The sequence below is a fragment of the Cetorhinus maximus genome, chromosome 10 (genome assembly GCF_964194155.1).
Source record: "Cetorhinus maximus chromosome 10, sCetMax3.hap1.1, whole genome shotgun sequence".
Taxonomy (NCBI): Eukaryota; Metazoa; Chordata; class Chondrichthyes; order Lamniformes; family Cetorhinidae; genus Cetorhinus; species Cetorhinus maximus.
Window position 1 is genome coordinate 31,021,523 of NC_135888.1, and position 20,184 is coordinate 31,041,706.

Genomic DNA, 20,184 nt, shown 5'->3' on the forward strand with positions numbered 1-20,184 from the left:
CTCTCTAACCCACTGATAGACTTGATCAAATTGTAGACAGCACCTTACACAGTGCCTTAGACAACACCTTCCAAACCCACAACCACTACCATCTAGAAGGACAAGGGCAGCAGACGGACGGGTGCACCACCGCCTGGAGGTTCCCCTTCAAGCCACTCAGCATCCTGATTTAGAAATATATCACTGTTCCTTCACTGTCACTGGGTCAAAATCCTTTGGATGTACCTACACCACATGAATTGCATTGGCTCAAGAAGGCAGTTCATCACCACCTTCTCGACGGCAATTAGGGATGGGCAATAAATGCTGGCCTAGCCAGCCACACCCACATCCCGTGAACAAATTTTTAAAAAGACACGTCACTTGTGCACAATATAATTATTTCCTCATTTCAGGAGAAAACTCAGCATGTGATTTGTCATTTGTTTAATATTCACCATTTATAAACAATTTTTCAGGGTGAAGATGGAGTCTTGGGACTTCAAGGGCAGCAAGGACCTGTAGGATCCAAGGTCAGTCTGGAGAGGTCTGATTTGAATTCTAGTTAAGAACTGGTGCAATCATCATCAGCAATGAGAATCTCTTTGTCTGTGTTTTTACTGACCATGTTGTATTAGAAACGATTTCAGAGTTCAGCTCTGCTGTTTGTTGTACAGGGTGATTGAAATGAATTTCTGTGGAGATTCTCCTGCTCGTGCACCATTACTTAGGTGGAAGAGTCAAAGAAATCCCAGACAAATCATGTCAATGCTACTTACACCAATTTTCCAGGGTTTCCATTGAAGTTATGGAAGACGAGCAGGACAATCCGTATAGAAATTCACCTCCACATCTAGCTAGAATGAATGGGTATTGATTGGTCAAGGTAGATTACAAGAACCCTAAGGTGCTTTGTTCAAAAGCCATGAAACTTTACACAAGACCAAGAATGACTAAACAGTGTAATAATCTTGTCCCTGGCCGTCTGATGTATCAATGGGCCGTAACTTGCTCGGAGTGACAATCAGCGCCAGATCGCCACTCTGTGCCCAGTTACCTGCGTGGATTTTCTTCCGTGCCTGTCTCGCCCAATCTTCTGAATCAGGCAGGGCGAGATCCAAGCAACACAGCTGTTCTCGAGGCCCAGTGTGGCAGTACAGCTCAGTCAAAGTGAAGGAGACCACACCCCCATTTTTACGGCACTAGCTGCTGTAAACCAGGTAATTGAAAGGTCCCAATGAAATTGACAGGCCAGGAAGAAAGCAAGTGCCAAAGGTAAGTGGTTAGGATTTGGGGGGGGTGGAGGTGGACCTCGTGGGAGTAGACGGATATCTGGGGGCAGGGGAGGGTCGGATAGGGTGGTCTTGGGTCAGGTCGGGCAGGGTCAGGTGGTGTGGAGGGGATTGGCCCTGCGGCAAGCTGGGGGGCTGTTGGGTCGTGGGTGGGGGTCGGACCTTGGGGCGGGGGGAGCCATTAGAGGTCGGGGGTGTGGGGGGATTGGGTTGGGTCGGGGGGGCAGTGTCAGGTTGGGCCTGCAGCGGGGGGTGGGGAGGGTTAGGTTGGGTATGGGGGGCAGTCAGGGCAGGTCGGGCCAAGAGGGGTCGGGCCAGGTCAGGCCTGCAGTGGGGGTGGGGTTAGTCTGGGTGTGGCTGGAGTCTCCTGGGGCTCGGGGATGTGTTGTGGTGGGGGGGGGGGAGTCCCCTGGGGATTCGGGAGCATGGGGTGAGTCTTCTGGGGGGGGTTGGTCTGGGTCTTTACAATAGTTACCCAGAGCTAGAAGAGGTTTTAATTCTTCTAACTTTTTCTGTGTAATTATTGATGTAACGCAGTCGTAATCATCCGATGTTTGTGATTTAAGTTGCATTTTTGGATGGTTCCCAGCACAAGGCAATTGCTAAGAGGAAGTTTGGGCTTCTGGGCAATTGCTGCGCAAACCCTTTCCTGTGAAGTTCCGAGAGGGATTCCCCAGCGCATCTTTGGGTGCACTCCAATCTGACACTGGGGAGCTCAGAGGTTACGGCCCATATATTTAGTTAGTGATCCTACTCATCATGTCTACATAACTAAATATTTGGAGGATTATTTGAGTATTTGTCCCACTTTTATAGGAAATGCATTTTTACCTATTTTATTTTTTTAATCCCATTCTGGCAGTATGATCTTAACAGATTCACTTTACAATTTAGATGCTATTATTTTGACAAATACATGCTTGTTTCACTGTAAGGCTGTGTAGGAGTCAATTAGTGTAACAAGTGAATTGATTAAAAAGCCAGTAATGGTCTTGTTTCAAGAAATCCATGTTGATTTTAATTGTCTGATATACTGTGCAAACTCTCTCCCCATAAGGACACCCCACATTCACTTGAGAAAACATAGAAATAAAAACAGAAAATGCTGGAAATACTCAATGGATCTGATAACGTCTGTAGAGAGAGAAAGGGTAAATGTTTCAGGTCAAAGATCTTTCTGACCAGTTCTGACAGAAGACGTTGACTTAAAGCATTAACTCTGCTTTCCACTCCTCCACAGATGCTGCTCAACTTGCTGAGTGTGTCCAGTGTGTTCTGCTATTATTTCAGATTTTCAGTATCTGCAGTGTTTTGCTTTTTGTTCTAGGGAACTTGAGTTCAGGTCAGCAAACACCAATGCTTAGGGAGGCCCCTGTGTAAATAGTGGTACCCCTGGAATTTAATAAGCTGAAGCATTGTAGCTTACCAACACAGAAGCTTGTTGAGCTAGTTTATCCTCCAGTTATGGTGTTGGCAGCCACAGGTTTACCCTTCCAGATCTCATCAAAGGATCAGTCTGATTCATCAGTTCACAAGTACTGCAGGCCTGCCTGGCCTCAGTTGTCAGATCTCCAAGCCCACCACAGAGAAGAGACTTGTCCAATTTCCCATCACATGGGAGCAAATTCAACCCTGTACTTCTTTCTAGCCCCTTACCTTTTTCTCCACTCTTAAACAACCAAGAGAATAATTACTAATTCCTCATTCAACAAGTTAAAATTACAGGAGGATGAATTACATCAAATAAAACGATACGATTTGTTCTGGATATTATGCTTCAAATTGATAGTCATCATTTGTAAAAAGGAATTTACAAACTGTCCAAGCACTGTTGCTTTTCTTTTTTTTTATCTATCTCAGGGATACAGAGGACCTGATGGCCCCAAAGGAATTCGAGGACCCAGAGGACACAGGGTTTGTATTTATTTGAAGAAAAAGCTTTGAAAGGGGAAACAATTATATGAAGGGAGAAAATCCTATATGTGAACTGTATCAAAAGGACATGCGGAACAATGTATACAACCTTTATTGTTGTTTTCCATAGAGTGGTTTGTTAGACAGTTTTTTTCACCATCAACTCCTATGATCTCACTTTCCCACATGGTCTTTATTCTCCTGCATTGATGTTTGTCCTATTGATGCTGTTCTTGTGATGAGATGGATATTCTCAATCAGTGCAGAATCCACTGTCGTCCTGGTTGAATTTAAGTAAATTCCCAACAGAAATTCTGCATTGATATCTTTCCAAATATATTGTGTCTACTCATAAATGTTGATTTTGGAGACAACCGGGACGTATTTACCAGAAGAACAAAAAGAAATTAAAAACAGAAAATGCTGGAAATACTCAGGTCTGGCAGCATCTGTGGAGAGAAAAAGAGAGTTACCATTTCAGGTTGATAACTCATGTTCTGATGACGGGTCATCAGCGGGTCAGATTCTGCTGTGAACAGTGAGTGAATAGCACCAGCTGTTTGCTAGACCTGCGCTTGTTCAAAGACTTTCGATGAGGTTTTCCACATCAAGTTACTGCCAGCCAAACAGCATGGCACCCTCTCAGAACATCTGGAATCTGTGTGAAAAGGGCAACCATTCTGTATCTCTTTAACCAATCAAACAGAAGAATTGTTAATGAGCAGTCATGAGTCTGAAATAGGAAGTATCAGGGTATTTAATTCAATGCCAGATCAGATACAGAAAGTGAAATAAAGGGCTATTCTTTAACCTAAAAAAACATTTGATTTGAGGGTGGGGTGCGGGTTGGTGGCGGGAATGGTTTAAGTCTGAAAAACCTGTTTTCTGGCCCGAAGCTGTCTCGAACCCTCACATTTCCAGCATTAACTGAGGCTAGCCCTTGGGCGTGTGGCAAACCCAATCCAAGGAGGTGGGGTGGGACTTTAAATATAACAATGAGGCTATAAACCTTATTGTCATTCTACTTTTCAACTTTAACTCTGGTCAGCCTGGTTTCCTGAGCATTGGGTAACCTAGCAGTTTCATTGCGGGGGGGAGCTTGGTGGGTTCATGAGGTAAGAGCCTTTTCACCTACCTCCTCGATTGATGTATTTACATGAAGCTTCTCTGTTGTCAAATTTAATATTCTAACTCTGAAAAAATATTTTTTATTACATTTACAACATTCAGTTATAAGCAGTCATTTTATTTCCCTGGTATTTTAAGAATTTTTTTAGGCACATCTTCACACACTTTTTTCCCTTTTGGGGAATAGTGGGGAGGTAGTGGAAAGGCTGCTAGTCTGATTATCAGCCCGTTGAGCTGCATCACGAACACTCCTTCCTTGGCAACAAGTGTTGATGTTAAACCCGGAGCTTCTAGCCCAGCGGTAGTGACACTACCACTGCACCACAAGACCTCCTCTATTTTAAAAATAAAAAGTGTTTTCCAAAATGAATACAGCAGTTGAGAATATATTGCTGAAGTGAACCAATTTTGTCATGCTCATTGGTCGTTTTTTTTATCAATTGCTTCAAATGTTTATGTATTTTTTTAAAAACAGGGGCGTGTAGGTCAGCGAGGCTTAGTAGGATTGCCTGGGCCAACAGTAAGTGAATTTACTGAAAGTTACATGGTTGAAATTTATTTGTGCGTGAGAGTGTGTATGACAGACACACAAGCATTAAATGTAATGGCTTAATATGGCATAAAGTCAAAATGGTCATAGAATCATAGAGCATTACAATGCAGTAGAAGGCTACTCGGCCCATTGTGTTTGTGCTGGTTCTTTAAAAGAACTATTCAACAGCATCCCCATGCTATTGTGTGTTGTTTGTTGACAGTAGATAAATTTGAATGCAACACAGTAAAATCTCAATTTTATTGCTGCAATAACAAAAGAAAAATACTATTGTCTTGATCGTAGAACTAATCTAATTCCGATTTCCAGCTAGATCTAGCATAAATCATTTCAATAGCAATATCACTGACCCAACGCCAGTATAATTTTGAAACTAGCCTATTGATCATTTTAAATGTTGTAAAGCCCTGATCATACAAAATTGCATAAACTGCAGTTCAAAAGTTTAATTTTATAATCACACTTTAAACAGTCAGTAAGAATCCCTGACATCAATATGATCAATTTATCACATGGTTAACCAAAGATTTCAGGAAGGCTTTTGGACAAATCAAATGTATTTACTTTTTTTTTCAACTGGCCTCCAGGCTAGACTTATTGGATTATTTGGGTGGCATCCTAGAATAAAACTAACAAATTTGACCCCGCAGTCTGTAATCCAACACCTCTGTCTTATTGCCTCTTTCACATTGATGCACAGGAAGTTCGGAGTGATCACCAATGTGACAGCTGCAGAATAATTCTGGAATCAGACCCTCGTTCATCTAATGAGTCCATTAAAGCTCAGGGGCATGAGACCCTCTTTAGGAGACTATCTCGCCCCATTTTGGGTTCACATTGGCTGCAGTGTAACCCCAGCATGCTACAAAAGCATGTTTTGGAAGTTCACATTTGCTTTTCTTTCAAACATTATGAAAGAACATGGGGGTGAAACCTGGGGGAGTAGCACAAAATGGTTCATGGTGAACTATTTATGGCCAGCCAGCATGAAGCGCGCACTGAAATGCTCAGCACTGCTGGGGTGGGGGCGGGAGGAGGGCGGACGTTGACGTGGGCGTGGGCGAGCGCTAAATGAAAGCTCCCTGAAGGCAGAGAGCTGCCTCAAGGAGCTGAAGACTTGAAAACAATCAAAGTTTTAAAATCAGGAAAAAAATGCCCAAGCATCACAATCAGTCACCTGAACATATATATGATAAAAGTGCTGTCCATAGATTTTTATTTTTTATTAAATTTTTAAATCCCGCCCTTGGATGAGGTTTCATGATAAATGCAAAGTCCACCTGGCCGATTTGTCCATCTGCAAACCGTAAGGTTGGCCAGACCACAAAAAATCAGAGACAATTGCAACTTTAATTACACCAATTGGCCTCTAAATTGTCGGCGAGCGCGCTTCCAACTTTTGTGCGCGCCTGCTGACCGAAATATCGCGCAAGCGCGGGATGACATCAGGACGCTTGCCTGACGCCATCTCGTGCGATTTTGCGTCCGATCGGATTGGGCACTCGCTCGCACGCCGACCTAAAAATTCTGCCCCACAATTCAGGGTTACTGATGATGGCTTTTTAACTATTTTAAGGCATTATCATTAGTACGTTTTAATTGTTTTGTCCTTCTGTTTTGTACAGTTTCATTCAAAATATGTTTTAATTTCTGCAGGGATTAAAGGGCCAACAAGGAATACGGGGTCCTGAAGGAAAGCCTGGTACACAGGTTCCCATTCTGTACTTTTAATACAGATTACAACCATTTTACATTCTTTGTATTTAAACTTTACTTGCTATAACGTTTGGCATGGAAGAAAAGAAGATTTTTTGTGTTAATTATAACCTTTTATTTTGGGACTTCCCAATTTCACTCCGAGTGGGCATAGGCCCAGACGGCATAAAGTGCCTGGATGATTGGGTGTTCGAAACCTGCAACAATTACAGTTGGCCTCCTGCACCCAGTAACAGATTCAAGGAGTCAAATTGGAGAAGACGTTGTGGAGTTAATGATATTCTGTAATAAGATGTTTTACAGCTAGTATGATCAATGTTAAATGGTACACACAGCATTTGTTCTGTGGACTATTGACCTCTTCTTCTATGAGATTTTCCATCTGGAAATCTTTGATTATTTTCAAAATGCCCAACATTAATGTCCATTACCTAGATACTTGGGTGCATGATGGGACTAATATTGGGACAGATGAATATGCGTTTATCTTCGACGTGTAAGCGAGTTCTTAATATTATGGTGCCTGATTATTAGGTTTCAGCACTTTCAAGTGAATCCCAACTGACTGATTATATCCTATGAAATTTTTATCCCAAGGCTCAGGTTTAAATTATTTTATCAGACAGCTTCCAAATCTTCGAACATTGGCATATTTACTCAAAAACCTAAAATGAACCTGGCCTGATAGGTTTGACCTGAAATTGGACATATCTATCTGAATACTTCAGTTCTGAACCAGTTGCCGGCCAAAATCCATTAAGATTCAAATAGTTTTTTTTTGCATTGGCTGTAGATTAACTAAGCAGTAAAATGTAGGTATTGTGTGCAGCAATCAGTCGAAAGTGCTGTGAATTAAATAGGTGATTCACAAAGTGAAGTCCCTTATTCAACTATCAGCTAATATTGGTGAAAACATTTAAGTGATTGGTGGGAATTTGCATGTACTTTACCACATTAAACAATGAAGAAAAATATCCCCTTTTAATATTTGGTTTCTCTCACAGGGTGCATCTGGCAGTCCAGGTGAAATTGGGAAGAAGGGACCATCTGTAAGTATTTGTATTCGAGTTACCATTTTATGATCCTTTCTGTATTAATCCTTTTCTGCTCTGAAATTTACAAGAATATTGGATTTCATTTTCGTGCTCTCACTTCTCATTCCTAATAAGGTCATTGGTTCTCTGGAATTGGTTTTGCGGACACTCAGTGGAATAGTGGGCTACTTGCTACATGGTTTCCGGCAATCCTTCAAAGCCCTGTCACTAGGGGATTTCTCTGTCACGGCCTTCATTGACTGTCTATCTGAAGATTACTGTGCTCTTCACTCTTCGGATCTTGCTGAGGGGGTTGCAGGTGCAAATGTGCATCTAGTTACCCAACAACACTGGACATTTATGCGTCGACAATTATTTTAAGCTCTACCTGTGCAATGAGGAGGTCACAGAAGTTTGAAATGAGCTTCATTTGAAAAAAAACACACATAAATAAGCAGCCTTTGCTACAATTTGGGATGAATTGTAAATGAGCATGGATTGAAGAGATTCTGTATCCATTGAGCAGGATTTTGCCCTTGGTGGGGGCAAGCAGGGGCAGTCGGGAAGCTGACCGCCGCCCGCAATTGGCTCTGCGCCGCGATTTCACGCTGGTGGGTCAGTTAAGGCCCGCCCACTGTGGAATGCGAGTGGCAGCGCTGAGCGCTGTCTGTGCGGGCGGGGGAGGAGGGCAAGTGGGCCTAGTGCGCAGTTCGCGCATGTGTGCAAAAGAGCGCTTCAATCTCTCTGAGACACGGAGCTCAGGATGATGAAGCGCCATTTAAAAAAAAAATAAAGGAAATAAAATTGTCATAAAATATGTCCCCTCATGTGACTCTGTCACATGAGCAGGGACTTGTTTTTAATTCAAAAATAAATTTTTTATTCGATGTTTATTTGCTTTAGGAAACCTCATCCCACCCATGGATGAGGTTTCGTAAGAAATGTAAGGGCCGCTTGGCCTTTTCGCCTGCCCGCCAACCGTTAGGTTGTACGGACAGCGTAAATTTGAATTTAATTAGCTTCTTAATGGCCTTAATAGGCCTTCTAATTGTCAGTGGGCAGGCAGCCCGACGTCATTGCGCGTCATTTGCGCCCACACACGGATCGTAATATTCTGCCCATAAAGCTAATTGCTACGTTCCGGTACTTGAAAAAAAACACTTCTACAAGGTCATCTAGAATATAAAAATTCTGAAGTGAGAAATGAGGACAGTCAGAGGCCAATGTGTAATTAGCCTATCATAGATATCCCTGCCACATCATTTTTATTTTAAGGAGTTTTGGAGTCAAATGTCAAGTTAAACCCAAAGCAGGTTGCTCCGACCTCCCATTCATGCCAGCATTAGGCCCTGGTCCTTTGGAGGTGGAGCAGGAAGGCCTCAATTGGGCCAGCAGAGCTCAACTTTTTAGGGGGGGCTTAAGAGGGTGCTGCTCCTTCTAGGCCCACCAAAAAAAAAACAATTAAAAGCTTCCTGGATCATTTTCTGAGCATCAACCAGCAGTCCCCTTAAGAGCTATTGGTTAGTCCACAGAAGGCTTGGTGGAAATGGGCAGGATGTGTGCAGCACAAACTCCTTATACTTGACACTGAAAATTGCATTTGGAGTCTAATCACTGGTGTAGGATTCCAACTTCCAGACATAAGCTACATCCCACCAGAGGGATGTACTGACACTGCTAAAAATTGCACCAGACAAGCCTTGGGCATTATTAGGTTGGATGAGGTCCACTCCCTGAAGAGATTTCTGGCCACCTGTTTTTCAGGCTAGAGACCATTAGCTGACAGTTAAATTCACTCTCATTAACTTCCATCTCTATCCCTCCTTGCAAAGAACTAAACAGTTCCAGTGATCCCTGTGTAACTTTTATACCCTCTTTTCAACATTTATCAGTCCAGCTCCCTTGTAAAGGTGTCAGTTGACCCTGAAGCAGTTACATTTTGCTGTTTTACACTCAGTACAACATTGCATGAATTTACACGTTCTCAGCAGACAGTAGCAATGACACTCCATTTAAGAGAGGAAATGCCTGTATAAATAGTCTTAAAGGTTCACCGGGTTATTTAGCCGTGCAAGTAACAGTTCCACTTGTGTCCCAATTCTGCTGTTGACTTATTCATACAAAAGGCTTATTCATACAAAATGTTAATGCAAATAAGTTATTATGTGGATTCAAAAATGCACCTTGTTTTTTTTTAACTATAAGGAATGTTATGTTAGTTGTTGAATCTCACTGGAGCATTTTTTCATGTTCGCAGGGCTTTAGAGGAACAAGGGGTGATCGAGGAACTGATGGACCTCCAGGACCACCTGTAAGGAAAACCACCACTCAAAAGTGAAGGACTTGCTTTGAGTTTGTTATTTAATCCTGTGTTGTTGTGCGACATGTGATCACGTCAAAGGCATTTAACATTTCACATTGTTCAGATGACTGGGTGGCAGACTAACCCATAATGTTAAACTTATAAAGCCCTGATTTTCATTGCTCCACCATTTGTGGCTACGTCTTCAATTGCCTTGGCCCCAAGCTCTGGAAATCTCCTCCAAAACCCGACCACTTCTTTTTCTTCCTCAAAGTTACTCCTTAAAGCCTCTTTTAAATAAACCTGTTGGTCACCTGCCCTTTTATTTCTTTGTGTGACTCGTTGTCAATTGTTGACCATTAACGATCCTGTGAAGCACCTTGGTAAGTATATGTAAATGGTGCTATATAAATGCAAATTATCGTTTTATTTTTGAGTGATGGCTATAAGGGTCTTCCATTTGGCAACTGGGTGCCAAGTAACTGACTTTGGAACTGGAATTGATACAATAGAGGATGTCCTTTAGAAGTTGGTTTTGCAACAAGCATTGTTGGGGCAGTCTGAAGAGAGTCCTGAAATAATTCATGGCCAATGTGGTTTCCTGATGTTGACATTAAATTCTTCTATTGAGAAACAGAAGAACGTTCCTTTGTTTATTAATGGCCAGCTAATGCAATCATATTCAAAGTCTTGTATTCCTACTATTTCAGCTATTTTGAATTATGGAAAAGATATGCATTGTCCCTTTTTTTGGTGAAAGGAAAAACTTTCCCCTTTAGGTGCAAGATCAATTCTCACTGAGCAAAACTATATTTTTAGACTTTTTAAACTGCACAAATCTTCAAGTAACTGGGTACATGAATATATTTTCTGCATTGTAAGAGTATCAATTTCTGAACTAACATGAAATCAGAAGTTTGGATCAAATTTATAGCTAAATAGGAGATGATCACTCTAAGTTTCAGGAGAGACAGCAGAATTGAATTCAGTATTCCTCAATGTAAAAAAATGACAATGAGATCCAACATAGTATTTAACAAAGGTATTATAGATATTGTGCCTCAGAACATCCTTCCCTTGTTCATTCTAAGTTGCAAATGTGCTGACGTAATATTCTTCCTACCCTGGGCACGCTCACTGCATTGAAATTACAACTTACAATATCCCCTCAATGTGTTATTCTTTCATAGAATCACAAAAACTCATAACGTTAAATTTTTAGCTTGATGGGCAGGCGCGCGCCCGACCTGCTTGAGCGTAAAGTGACGCGCGTTGATGTCAGGACACCGTCCCGACATCAATGTGCAGTTGCACAATATTTCGTTCAGCGGGCATGTGCCAAAGTCGGCAGCGCGCCCACCGACAATTAAAAGCCCTGTTAAGGCCATTAAATGATCAATTAACTTGAATTTTTAGCTGCCAGTCCCACCTTACGGTTGGTGGGCAGGCGCTAAGGCCAAGCGGCCTTTACACGAGCGGGATGAGGTTTCCAAAAGCAAATAATTTTTTTTTTTAATTTTAAAACTTAATTAACAACATGTCCCTGCTTGTGTGAGAGAGTCAGATGAGGGGACATGTTTCATTACATTTTTATTTTCTTTATTTTTTTAATATAACACTTTATTTCCCTTAGGCAGCTCTGTGCCTCAGGGAGATTATGAAACGCGCACTCTCGCATGCACAAAGGTCACACTTGCCAGACTCACACTAACCCCCCCCCCCCCCCCATACACCCTCCCCTCCCCGCACAGGCAGTGTTGAGCACTGCGGCTGTGTTCCATGCTGGACGGGCCTTAATTGGCCCGCCAGCATGAAATTGCCTTCCGGCCCCAATCGCAGTCAGCTTCCCAACCACCCCAGCCGAGCCTGCCCGACATGGGTGAAATTCTGCCGATAGTCTCCCTCAGTTTTCACTTTCTACAGCAATCTGCAAGGTTTTCTTTGCAAACTTGATAGTAGCCTGCACTATGAGTCTTGGTCTTTTATGCTCCCCTCAATTTTCCCAATGACAATAATGGACAATGCAATTTTGCTGTTGTGACTTTTGCAGCTAAACTTTTCACTATCAGTCATCCAACCCCTCCATTGTCATATGAGTGTTATGTGCAGCAAATGTTCTGCGAAAGCAAATATAGGAAGTGTTTATCCAATTTTTTAAAAAACATTTCTCACAGGGTCCTCCAGGGCACCCAGGGCTCGATGGAATTCCCGGTCAAAGAGGAGAAAGGGTAAGCTTAACAACAATTGTAGACACTAGCACAACTTGCCATTAATAGCGTGACACAAATATTTCATTGGATTAAGAGATGCACTGTGGTGTTATTATAGACAAGGAAGTTTTTGTTCATTTGAGTGGTAACGAAAGTAAGTTGATGCTGAGAGATTCCAAACACTAATTTTTTTGCTTCAGGAAAGGAAACAATTTATAAGTGGAATATTGTTAACAGATAGACTTGAATGTAGACATACATTCTTTCTCGTGGCATGTGGCTTTCTTGTGGCTTCCTTATATGGTAATCCCTTGCTTAATCCTGAATAGACTTCAGCACGTGCTTATACATAGTGCACAAATTATATATTTTCACAACCTCCACAAAATGGCCTTTGTACATTGTCAGCAGTTCACATAAGCCTGTGTCTTATCATTGATAATATTTTGGAACATATCATTGGCACGACTTCAAGTCTAGTCTCCAAGGCTGCATCTTTGAACAAACTAACTGTTGCTAGGTTGGTCTGTAGCTGTGTCTCTCTCTCTCTCTCCAGCTGATTATTGCTAGGCTAGGGTAACTTTTATAATTTATCGAGTGTGTTCTGATTTGACACTGAGCCACTTAAGGAGATATTAGGCAAGGAAAAAGTAGGTTTTAAGAAGATTGTAATTTCGTTGAAAGACAATGGAATGAGAGATGGATAGAGAAAGCAGTATTTATATAGTACGTTATCACATTTGTCAAATGTCCTAAAACATTTCACAAACAATGATTTCAATTAAATTACCAATCACTGTTGTTCTGTAGACAAATGCAGCAAACATTTGGCCTAAAGTAAGAACTCTCAAACAATTATGAGGTGAATGACCAGTTAATGTGGCTGAGCATAGCATACTACAAAACATATGCTTTCTAATAACTTGAGAATTGTGAGTTACTTTACAAAGATAAATATGCACTTGGTAGTACAGAACTTGAGTATTGCTGAAAAAAGAGCAATGTTGTGGAAGTTTTTTGTCTTGCACTCATCAGGACAAAATCGCAAGAATACCAAATTTCAAAAGGAACAACAATTTAAAATGCATGAGAAAAGAGTGCTGATTGGTTGGCAAATGGACTCTGATTGGTAGAGGCATTGTCATGGAGAATACACCAGGGAACAGTTATCCCCAAGCTGTTTGAATTCAAACCAGGCAAGTCAACACTGATTGGTCAAGGCATTGCCATGGGGAATGTACCAGGGAAAGTTATCCCCCTAGCTTTTGTTTAAGTTGAAAAAGGCACAATGCCTGGACATATTCTTTATGTTTGCAAGGGACACTGCTCTGCGTATGAATATATATAGCTTCTAGCATGCGTAAATGAGCGACATTATGCGCATAACTGATAATCTTAAATTGGTTGTTAGCGTAATTGTTAGCACAATCAGGATTGTTGAGTAAGTGTGGTCCAATTGTGGAATCACATCTAATGTTGGACACTACGTTCTGAGTTGTGAAAGCACGGGCTGGTTGTCTATGTTCAGTACTGTTCCTGCTGTGAACAGTCGAATGGCCGTGCTGTTTGAGACAATCCACCAGACATGGGACATATGGCTTACATACCTGGCAGCAAACCAGCACTGAAATTAATACAACACATTGTTCATTTATTTGTGTGGTAGGCAGACATCCTTTTGACTTGACAGCAGCATCCTGTTAGTGGAAAATATCACTTGTGTTGCTATGCACAGTAGCAGTGTGAAATGGCTAGCTTTACCTGTTGCTCAAATTGTGTGACTGCTGGTATACCTGAGACAGGGGCTCCCCAAAGACCAAATCTGGGATATCAGTGGTGCAATTAACGATGCTGCCAATACGCTGTAGCCAATCTGTACAATCATGCACTCTCTAAAAGTGAGGAGTTTGCTCTCGCACACAGCTTCAATTTTGGTGTCCCTTCATCCCACATCAAATGCGAAGAAGTATTTGCTGAGTATCTTTCTCGTCTATTCCCAGCTATCCACCACAAACCAACATCCAGTGAAAACGGTGAGCCCTTGAAAGAGCACCTAGCTGATTTAGTACATTCATATTGCGGGATACCTAATGACTTGTCCAATTTTTACATGCAGCATGAATGTCTGTTGGTATTGCAGGCTTTGAGGCCAACCCAGACATACATACCTGTAAGCCCAACAAAGGGACTGGAATAGTCATCCTCAACAAGCATGAGTATATTGACAAAATGCACGCCATTCTTAATGATCGATCCAAAATTGGACCCACCACCAATCAGCACCGCACATACTTGCCCAAAAACAAGTTGCAAAAACATTACAGATTTGTGTAAGAGTACTGAGCTGCCTGATGGTGTGTATGAACATTCATCCTCCTGGTTCACTGTGTTTGTTATGTATGGGCTGCCTAAGACACACAAAAATGATGACCCTTTATGCCCTATCTTATTTATGACTGGTTCTGTACATCACAAATTGGCCAAATGGTTGAGTGAGTTGCTACAACTGGTTCTGAGTGAGTTTTCCACAAAAACAGTGAAGGATTTCTTCACCTCCATGAAGACTATACAAGACTTTCATATCAATAGCATTACTGTGTCTATGTGCTCGTTTGACATTACTAGCCTTTCTCTAATGTGCTGTTGAAGGGAGCCATAGATATTTGTGCTGTGTCACGATATCACGGCAATCTTGATTTGCCACCATTGTCTGACTCTGTATTCATTGAACTTCGGAACTTAGCAACTCGCACAGTTGAGTTCAGCTTTAACGACACCATTATGCCCAAATAGATGCTGTTGCCATGGCATCCCCACCATGCCCAGCCGACACTAAAGTTTTCATTGGTCTCCACGAGAAACAGGTCTTCGATGAAATGACCCCTAACTCCCTATCCCTTACATATTTCCAATACATAGGTGATACATTTGCTATATTTGAAACTGCAGCTGCATGTAAGAATTTCCTTACATACCTTAGTGGGCTCCATCCCATGCTCAAGTGCACCCTTGAAATGGACCAGTCTAACGAGCTCCCTTTCTTCAACATGTTAGTTGAGAAATCTGCCAATTGGTTCTCTACTAATGTCTACCGCAAGCCTACCTTCATTGGTCAATACACACGTTGGTATTTCAACAGTTCCACATGCTATAAGATTGGTCTTATCGGCAACCTCATAAATAGGGCCGAGGTATTCGCTCACCTTGCAAGCTTGATGCCAAAATAGGGTGCATCAAAGCTATCCTGTGGGATAATGGCTACCCCAACCAGATCATTGCTTGCTATATATCAAGAAAACTCAGAAATGGGCCTATGGACCGAGTCATCCCAGATTTGCACTAATTGCGGTAACAGTTGGAAAAAAAGATGTTTTATCCGCTGGTCACAATGGCGCGTTTTCACACCATATTGTCACATTCCTGGCATGTCCCACCTCATTAATAATGCATCCCCGGGAAACACGCCGGATCGCTGGCAGGGGCATCTCTGATTCACCCGTCCCGCTGCCACCTTCACTAATCCGAGCACCATATTTAAAGGGTGCCCCTGCACAAAACTATGATTCTCTAAGGGATCGGAAGCTGCTGGAAAGTCATGGCTGTTAAAGGGAGGAAACATGCTGTCCCCAAATTTAACAATGCCTCTTTTGAGCACCTACTGGAAACAGTGGAGGGCCACTGTGAAGTCCTCTACCCCCACTCTAGGCAAAGACCAGTGAGCAAAGTCAACAATCCAGCATGGGGAGTGGTGGCAGCGGTGGTCAGCACCAATGCCCTACAAAAGAGGACAGCCATCTAATGCCTTTGAAATTTGGCATTTTTGCGGTTCTGTCATAATAACGTAAGAACATAAGAAATAGGAACATGAGTAGACCATTCGGCCCCGTGAGCCTACTCCGCCATTCAATAAGATCATGGCTGATCTTCTTGTGTTTCGATTTCCACATTCCCATCCAACCCCAATAACCTTTCATTCCCTCCGCCTAAAAAATATTCAATGACCCCACCTCCACCACCATCTGAGGCAGAGAATTCCAAATGTCGCACAACCCTCTGAGAGAAAAAAATTCTCCTCATCTCTGTCCTAAAACTGCGACCCCTAATTTTAAAACAGTGCCCCTTAGTTCTGGACTCACCCACAAGAGGAAACATCCTTTCGATGTCCACCTTGTCAAGGCCGTTCAGGATCTTGTATACTTCAATCAAATCACCCCTCACTCTTCTAAACTCCAGTGGAAACAAACCCAGTCTGTTCAATCTTTCCTCATAAGACAACCCACTCATTTCAGGTATCAATCTAGTAAACCTCCTTTGAACTGCCTCCAATGCATTTATAACCTTCCTTAAATAAGGAGACGAAATTGCACACAGTATTCCAGGTGCGGTCTCACCAGTGCCCTGTATAACTGAAGCATAGCATCCTTACTTTTATGTTCAACCCTTCTTGTAATAAAGGATAGCATTCCATTAACCTTCTTAATTACTTGCTGTTACCTGCATACTAATTTTTTGTGACTCATGTGCTAGATCCTTCTCCGCCTCAGAATTATGCAGTCATTCTCCGTTTAAGTAATACTCTGCCAAAGTGAACAACTTCACATTTTCCCACATTAAACTCCTTTTGCCAGATCTTTGCCCACTCACTCAACCTATCTATATCCATCTGCAACCTCCCCATGTTGTCTTCACAACATACTTTCCTACCTACCTTTGTGTCATCTGAAAATTTAGCTCCCATGTCTTCACTCCCCTCATCTAAGTCATTGTTGTAAATCGTAAAAAATTGAGGCCCCTGTGGGACTCCACTAATCACATCCTGCCAATCAGAATAAGACCCATTTATGCATACTCTCTGCTTTCAGCCAATCATCTATCCATGCTAATATGTTACTCACTACAACATGCACTTTTATTTTCCGTAATAATCTTTGATGTGGCACCTTATCAAAAGCCTTCTGGAAATCCAATACAGTACATCTACAGGCTCCCCTTTATTCACTGCACATGTTATACCTTCAAAAAACTACAGTAAATTGGTTAAACATGATTTTCCTTTTACAAAACTATGCTGACTCCTCCCTATTGCCTTGAGCACTTCTTAAGTGCCCAGCTATATCCTCCTTAATGATCGATTCTAATAACTTCCCCACGGCAGATGTCAGGTTAACTGGCCTATAGTTTCCTTTTTCCTGTCTCCCTCCCTTCTTGAATAGAGGTGCTGATGAGTGCAAGATTCAACAACATGACCTGAATTTTCAGCTTGGTGGGCGGGCACGATCGGCGGGCCCGGGAGCGGTCGGGAAATGGACCGCCGACCACGGTCAGCCTCTGACTGCGATTTGCCAATGAATGGCCAGCCAGTGTGAAACGCGCACTGATACGATCAGCGCTGCCTGGGTTGGGCGCGTGAGGAGGGCGTGCACTGAAGTCAGAGCAGGCAGAGAGCTGCCTCAGAGAGCTGAAGAATATAAATACAAAAAAAAAAGATTTTAAAAGCCGGGAAAAAATGCCCACACATTGGAAACAGTCACCGCAACATATGCAACATGAAAATTCTGTCCAAACACTTTAACTTTTTTAAATTTAATGACGGAAACCTGATTCCGCCCGTGGATGAGGTTTCCTGAAAAATGCAAAGGCTGCCTGGCTGGTTCACCCACCCGCCAACTGTAAGATTGGACGGGCAGCAAAAACTCCCTGTTAATTGCGCTGCTAATGGGCTTAATAGCCTTCTTAATTGTTGGCGGGCGCATTTCCGAGTTTAGCGCATGCCCGCCAACTGAAATATCAAGCGAGTGCGCAATGACGCTGGGGCTCTCACCCAATGTCATCGCGCACTATTTTACACTCGAGCGTGTCAGGCGTGCACCCACACGCCAAGTGAAAAATTCTGCCCCATGTCGCTTTTTTCAGCAATTTGCAAAGATATTGGTATTGTATTTTGTTTATGACAACCTATTTTATAATCTTATTTATAATCAAAGTGCCCCTGAGCTAAAAGTATCTTCATGTTCTCAGCCATCTAATGTGTAATGGTCCAAATTTCAAAGTGTATCTCATTAATTGGAAGGATGTCGCAAGACCTTCTTGGATTGAGATGAAGACTTATCTGCTTCATTGACTTGAATTGGGATTTACTAAATTACAATAATAGGAGAAACACAAGTGTAAGTTTAAACTTGCGAGTTGTAACGTTTATTAGTAAAGTGAATTACTATATACCTGCTTTATGTTTCCAGGGTTCCAATGGTAAACCTGGACTCCGAGGACCGCAAGGACCTGTAGGCATGTATGTAAGTGAGAAGCAAAACCAGCTGTTACATACAAATTAGTGAAAATTACATTAATCAAAACACAAATTGCATCATTAAGTTTGGATTCCCATCAAATGCCACAACAAATATTGTTATTGAATGCAATAGATGATCGCATGCATAAAGTAGGAGAAATCCACCATTAGCAAGGAAGTCAACTGTTTATTTGGATGCATAGGCTGTGTGCTTAATGCTCCCGCCTGAAGCCTGGAGTAGGAGTATAGGTGAATCAAAGTAACTGTAGCCCTCGCAGTTCATATCAAAGCTGTTGAGATGCATTCCGCAGTATTTGTTGTACGCATTTGTGTTAATTTCACAACCTATCAATGTTAGTCAGCCCGATGAAAACATAGTGGTAACACCAATAATTATTAAATACATTGCAAAACTGACTCGCCTGATGCCATAGAAATAATGCAGTGCAAGTAGCAAAACAGATCCTGTGTCTTATCATTGGGAGAGCTGCTAACTTTGATGGTGCAACTGGTCACTTTTTTTTGCAATATAATTCTTAACATAATTACCAACTATTCTGTTACATCTGTAATAAGAAAGATGAATTGAGATAGCATCTTAATCACACCTTGAAGTATCTCACATATAAGTGCAGTGACTGTTGTTATACGGACAAAAACAGCAGCCATGGGGTGGATTTATCAGTCCATTAGGCCTCATTTAAATCCCACCATTTCATGTTCCACCCAAAATGATTGGGGTGTGTTGGGGGGCTGTTCGGGGGATGGGATGCAGAGCAGTGGCTGCTAATCGAAGGTGAGCAGGTTGTCCATGGACATCCAGCCTGGTTTGCAGGTGAGTGGTATGGAGTGGGGAGGTTCTTGAATCGAGCTTTGAAGGAGTGAACGGAGAATCCATGATAGGGGCGGCCACAATTTATTTTGTGGGTCTTAAAGGAGGACATCTGCTCCTTTAAACTTTACAATGGAAAGTTTTTCCTCATACTGCTTGAGTGCTGGAGATCATTTTCTGCCTGGCAGAAAATCCCTGTCAGCGTCATCCTTTAGGCCCCAGTTTAAATAGAATTGGAGTATGTTTGATGTAATTGAACCCCAATTTGCATAAACTCATGTGCCCCCTGCCCGCACCCCACACCCCCCCCACAAAACCCCCAACCCCCATCCCCTGCTTTAGGCAGGCATCTTATCTGCCTTCACAACCCTGCAATTAAATTCAAAAATGGTGTGACAGAACAGAGTTCCGAGAGGGTTAATAAGCTTTTTAAATGCCAGTCCACCTCAACTGGATTAAAATGGACCCACATGTCTGTGTGTTAAAACAGCAGGGCAGGGTTGATATGAAAGAATGTTCACTTGTGGCAAGCTCTTTTTCACATATTGCTATGGAATTTTTAACATCCACTGGAACAGAGAGGACAGCCCTCAGTTAAACAATCCACATGAAGGATGATATCCCCACAAATATTGTACTCTTTCAGTACTGCACCGGAGTGCCTGTCGAGATCATAGTTTCCTCTGGTGCATTACAGTGAAGCTTTACTGGATTATTTGACTTAACAATTTAATTTTGAGTTATGAATCTTGAGCATATAAACTAAACCAAATAATGCTCCCCTGGTACAATATCCTCAGTTTAATATACATCTGATCCTGTTGTTATTTTCATAGTACCTCCGGATATATTTCACTACAGGAACAATAAAAATAATATGCATGTGTGAAGATATATTTCAAGCCTGTGATCCCTACCAGATGTGGAACATCTGT

At 42.1% G+C, this 20,184-nt stretch overlaps 1 protein-coding gene across 1 annotated transcript in view; it reads left to right on the top strand.

Annotated features, from left to right (window-relative positions):
- Nucleotides 1-20,184, top strand: part of LOC144685615 (uncharacterized) — a 449,474-nt gene that overhangs the window by 326,327 nt on the left and 102,963 nt on the right. Inside the window, exons 26-33 of the mRNA XM_078550317.1 lie at nt 459-512; nt 3,132-3,185; nt 4,789-4,833; nt 6,523-6,576; nt 7,587-7,631; nt 9,874-9,927; nt 12,093-12,146; nt 18,368-18,421. Of these exons, the coding sequence (XP_078406443.1) occupies nt 459-512; nt 3,132-3,185; nt 4,789-4,833; nt 6,523-6,576; nt 7,587-7,631; nt 9,874-9,927; nt 12,093-12,146; nt 18,368-18,421 (414 nt within the window). The remainder of the gene's footprint in view (nt 1-458; nt 513-3,131; nt 3,186-4,788; nt 4,834-6,522; nt 6,577-7,586; nt 7,632-9,873; nt 9,928-12,092; nt 12,147-18,367; nt 18,422-20,184) is intronic.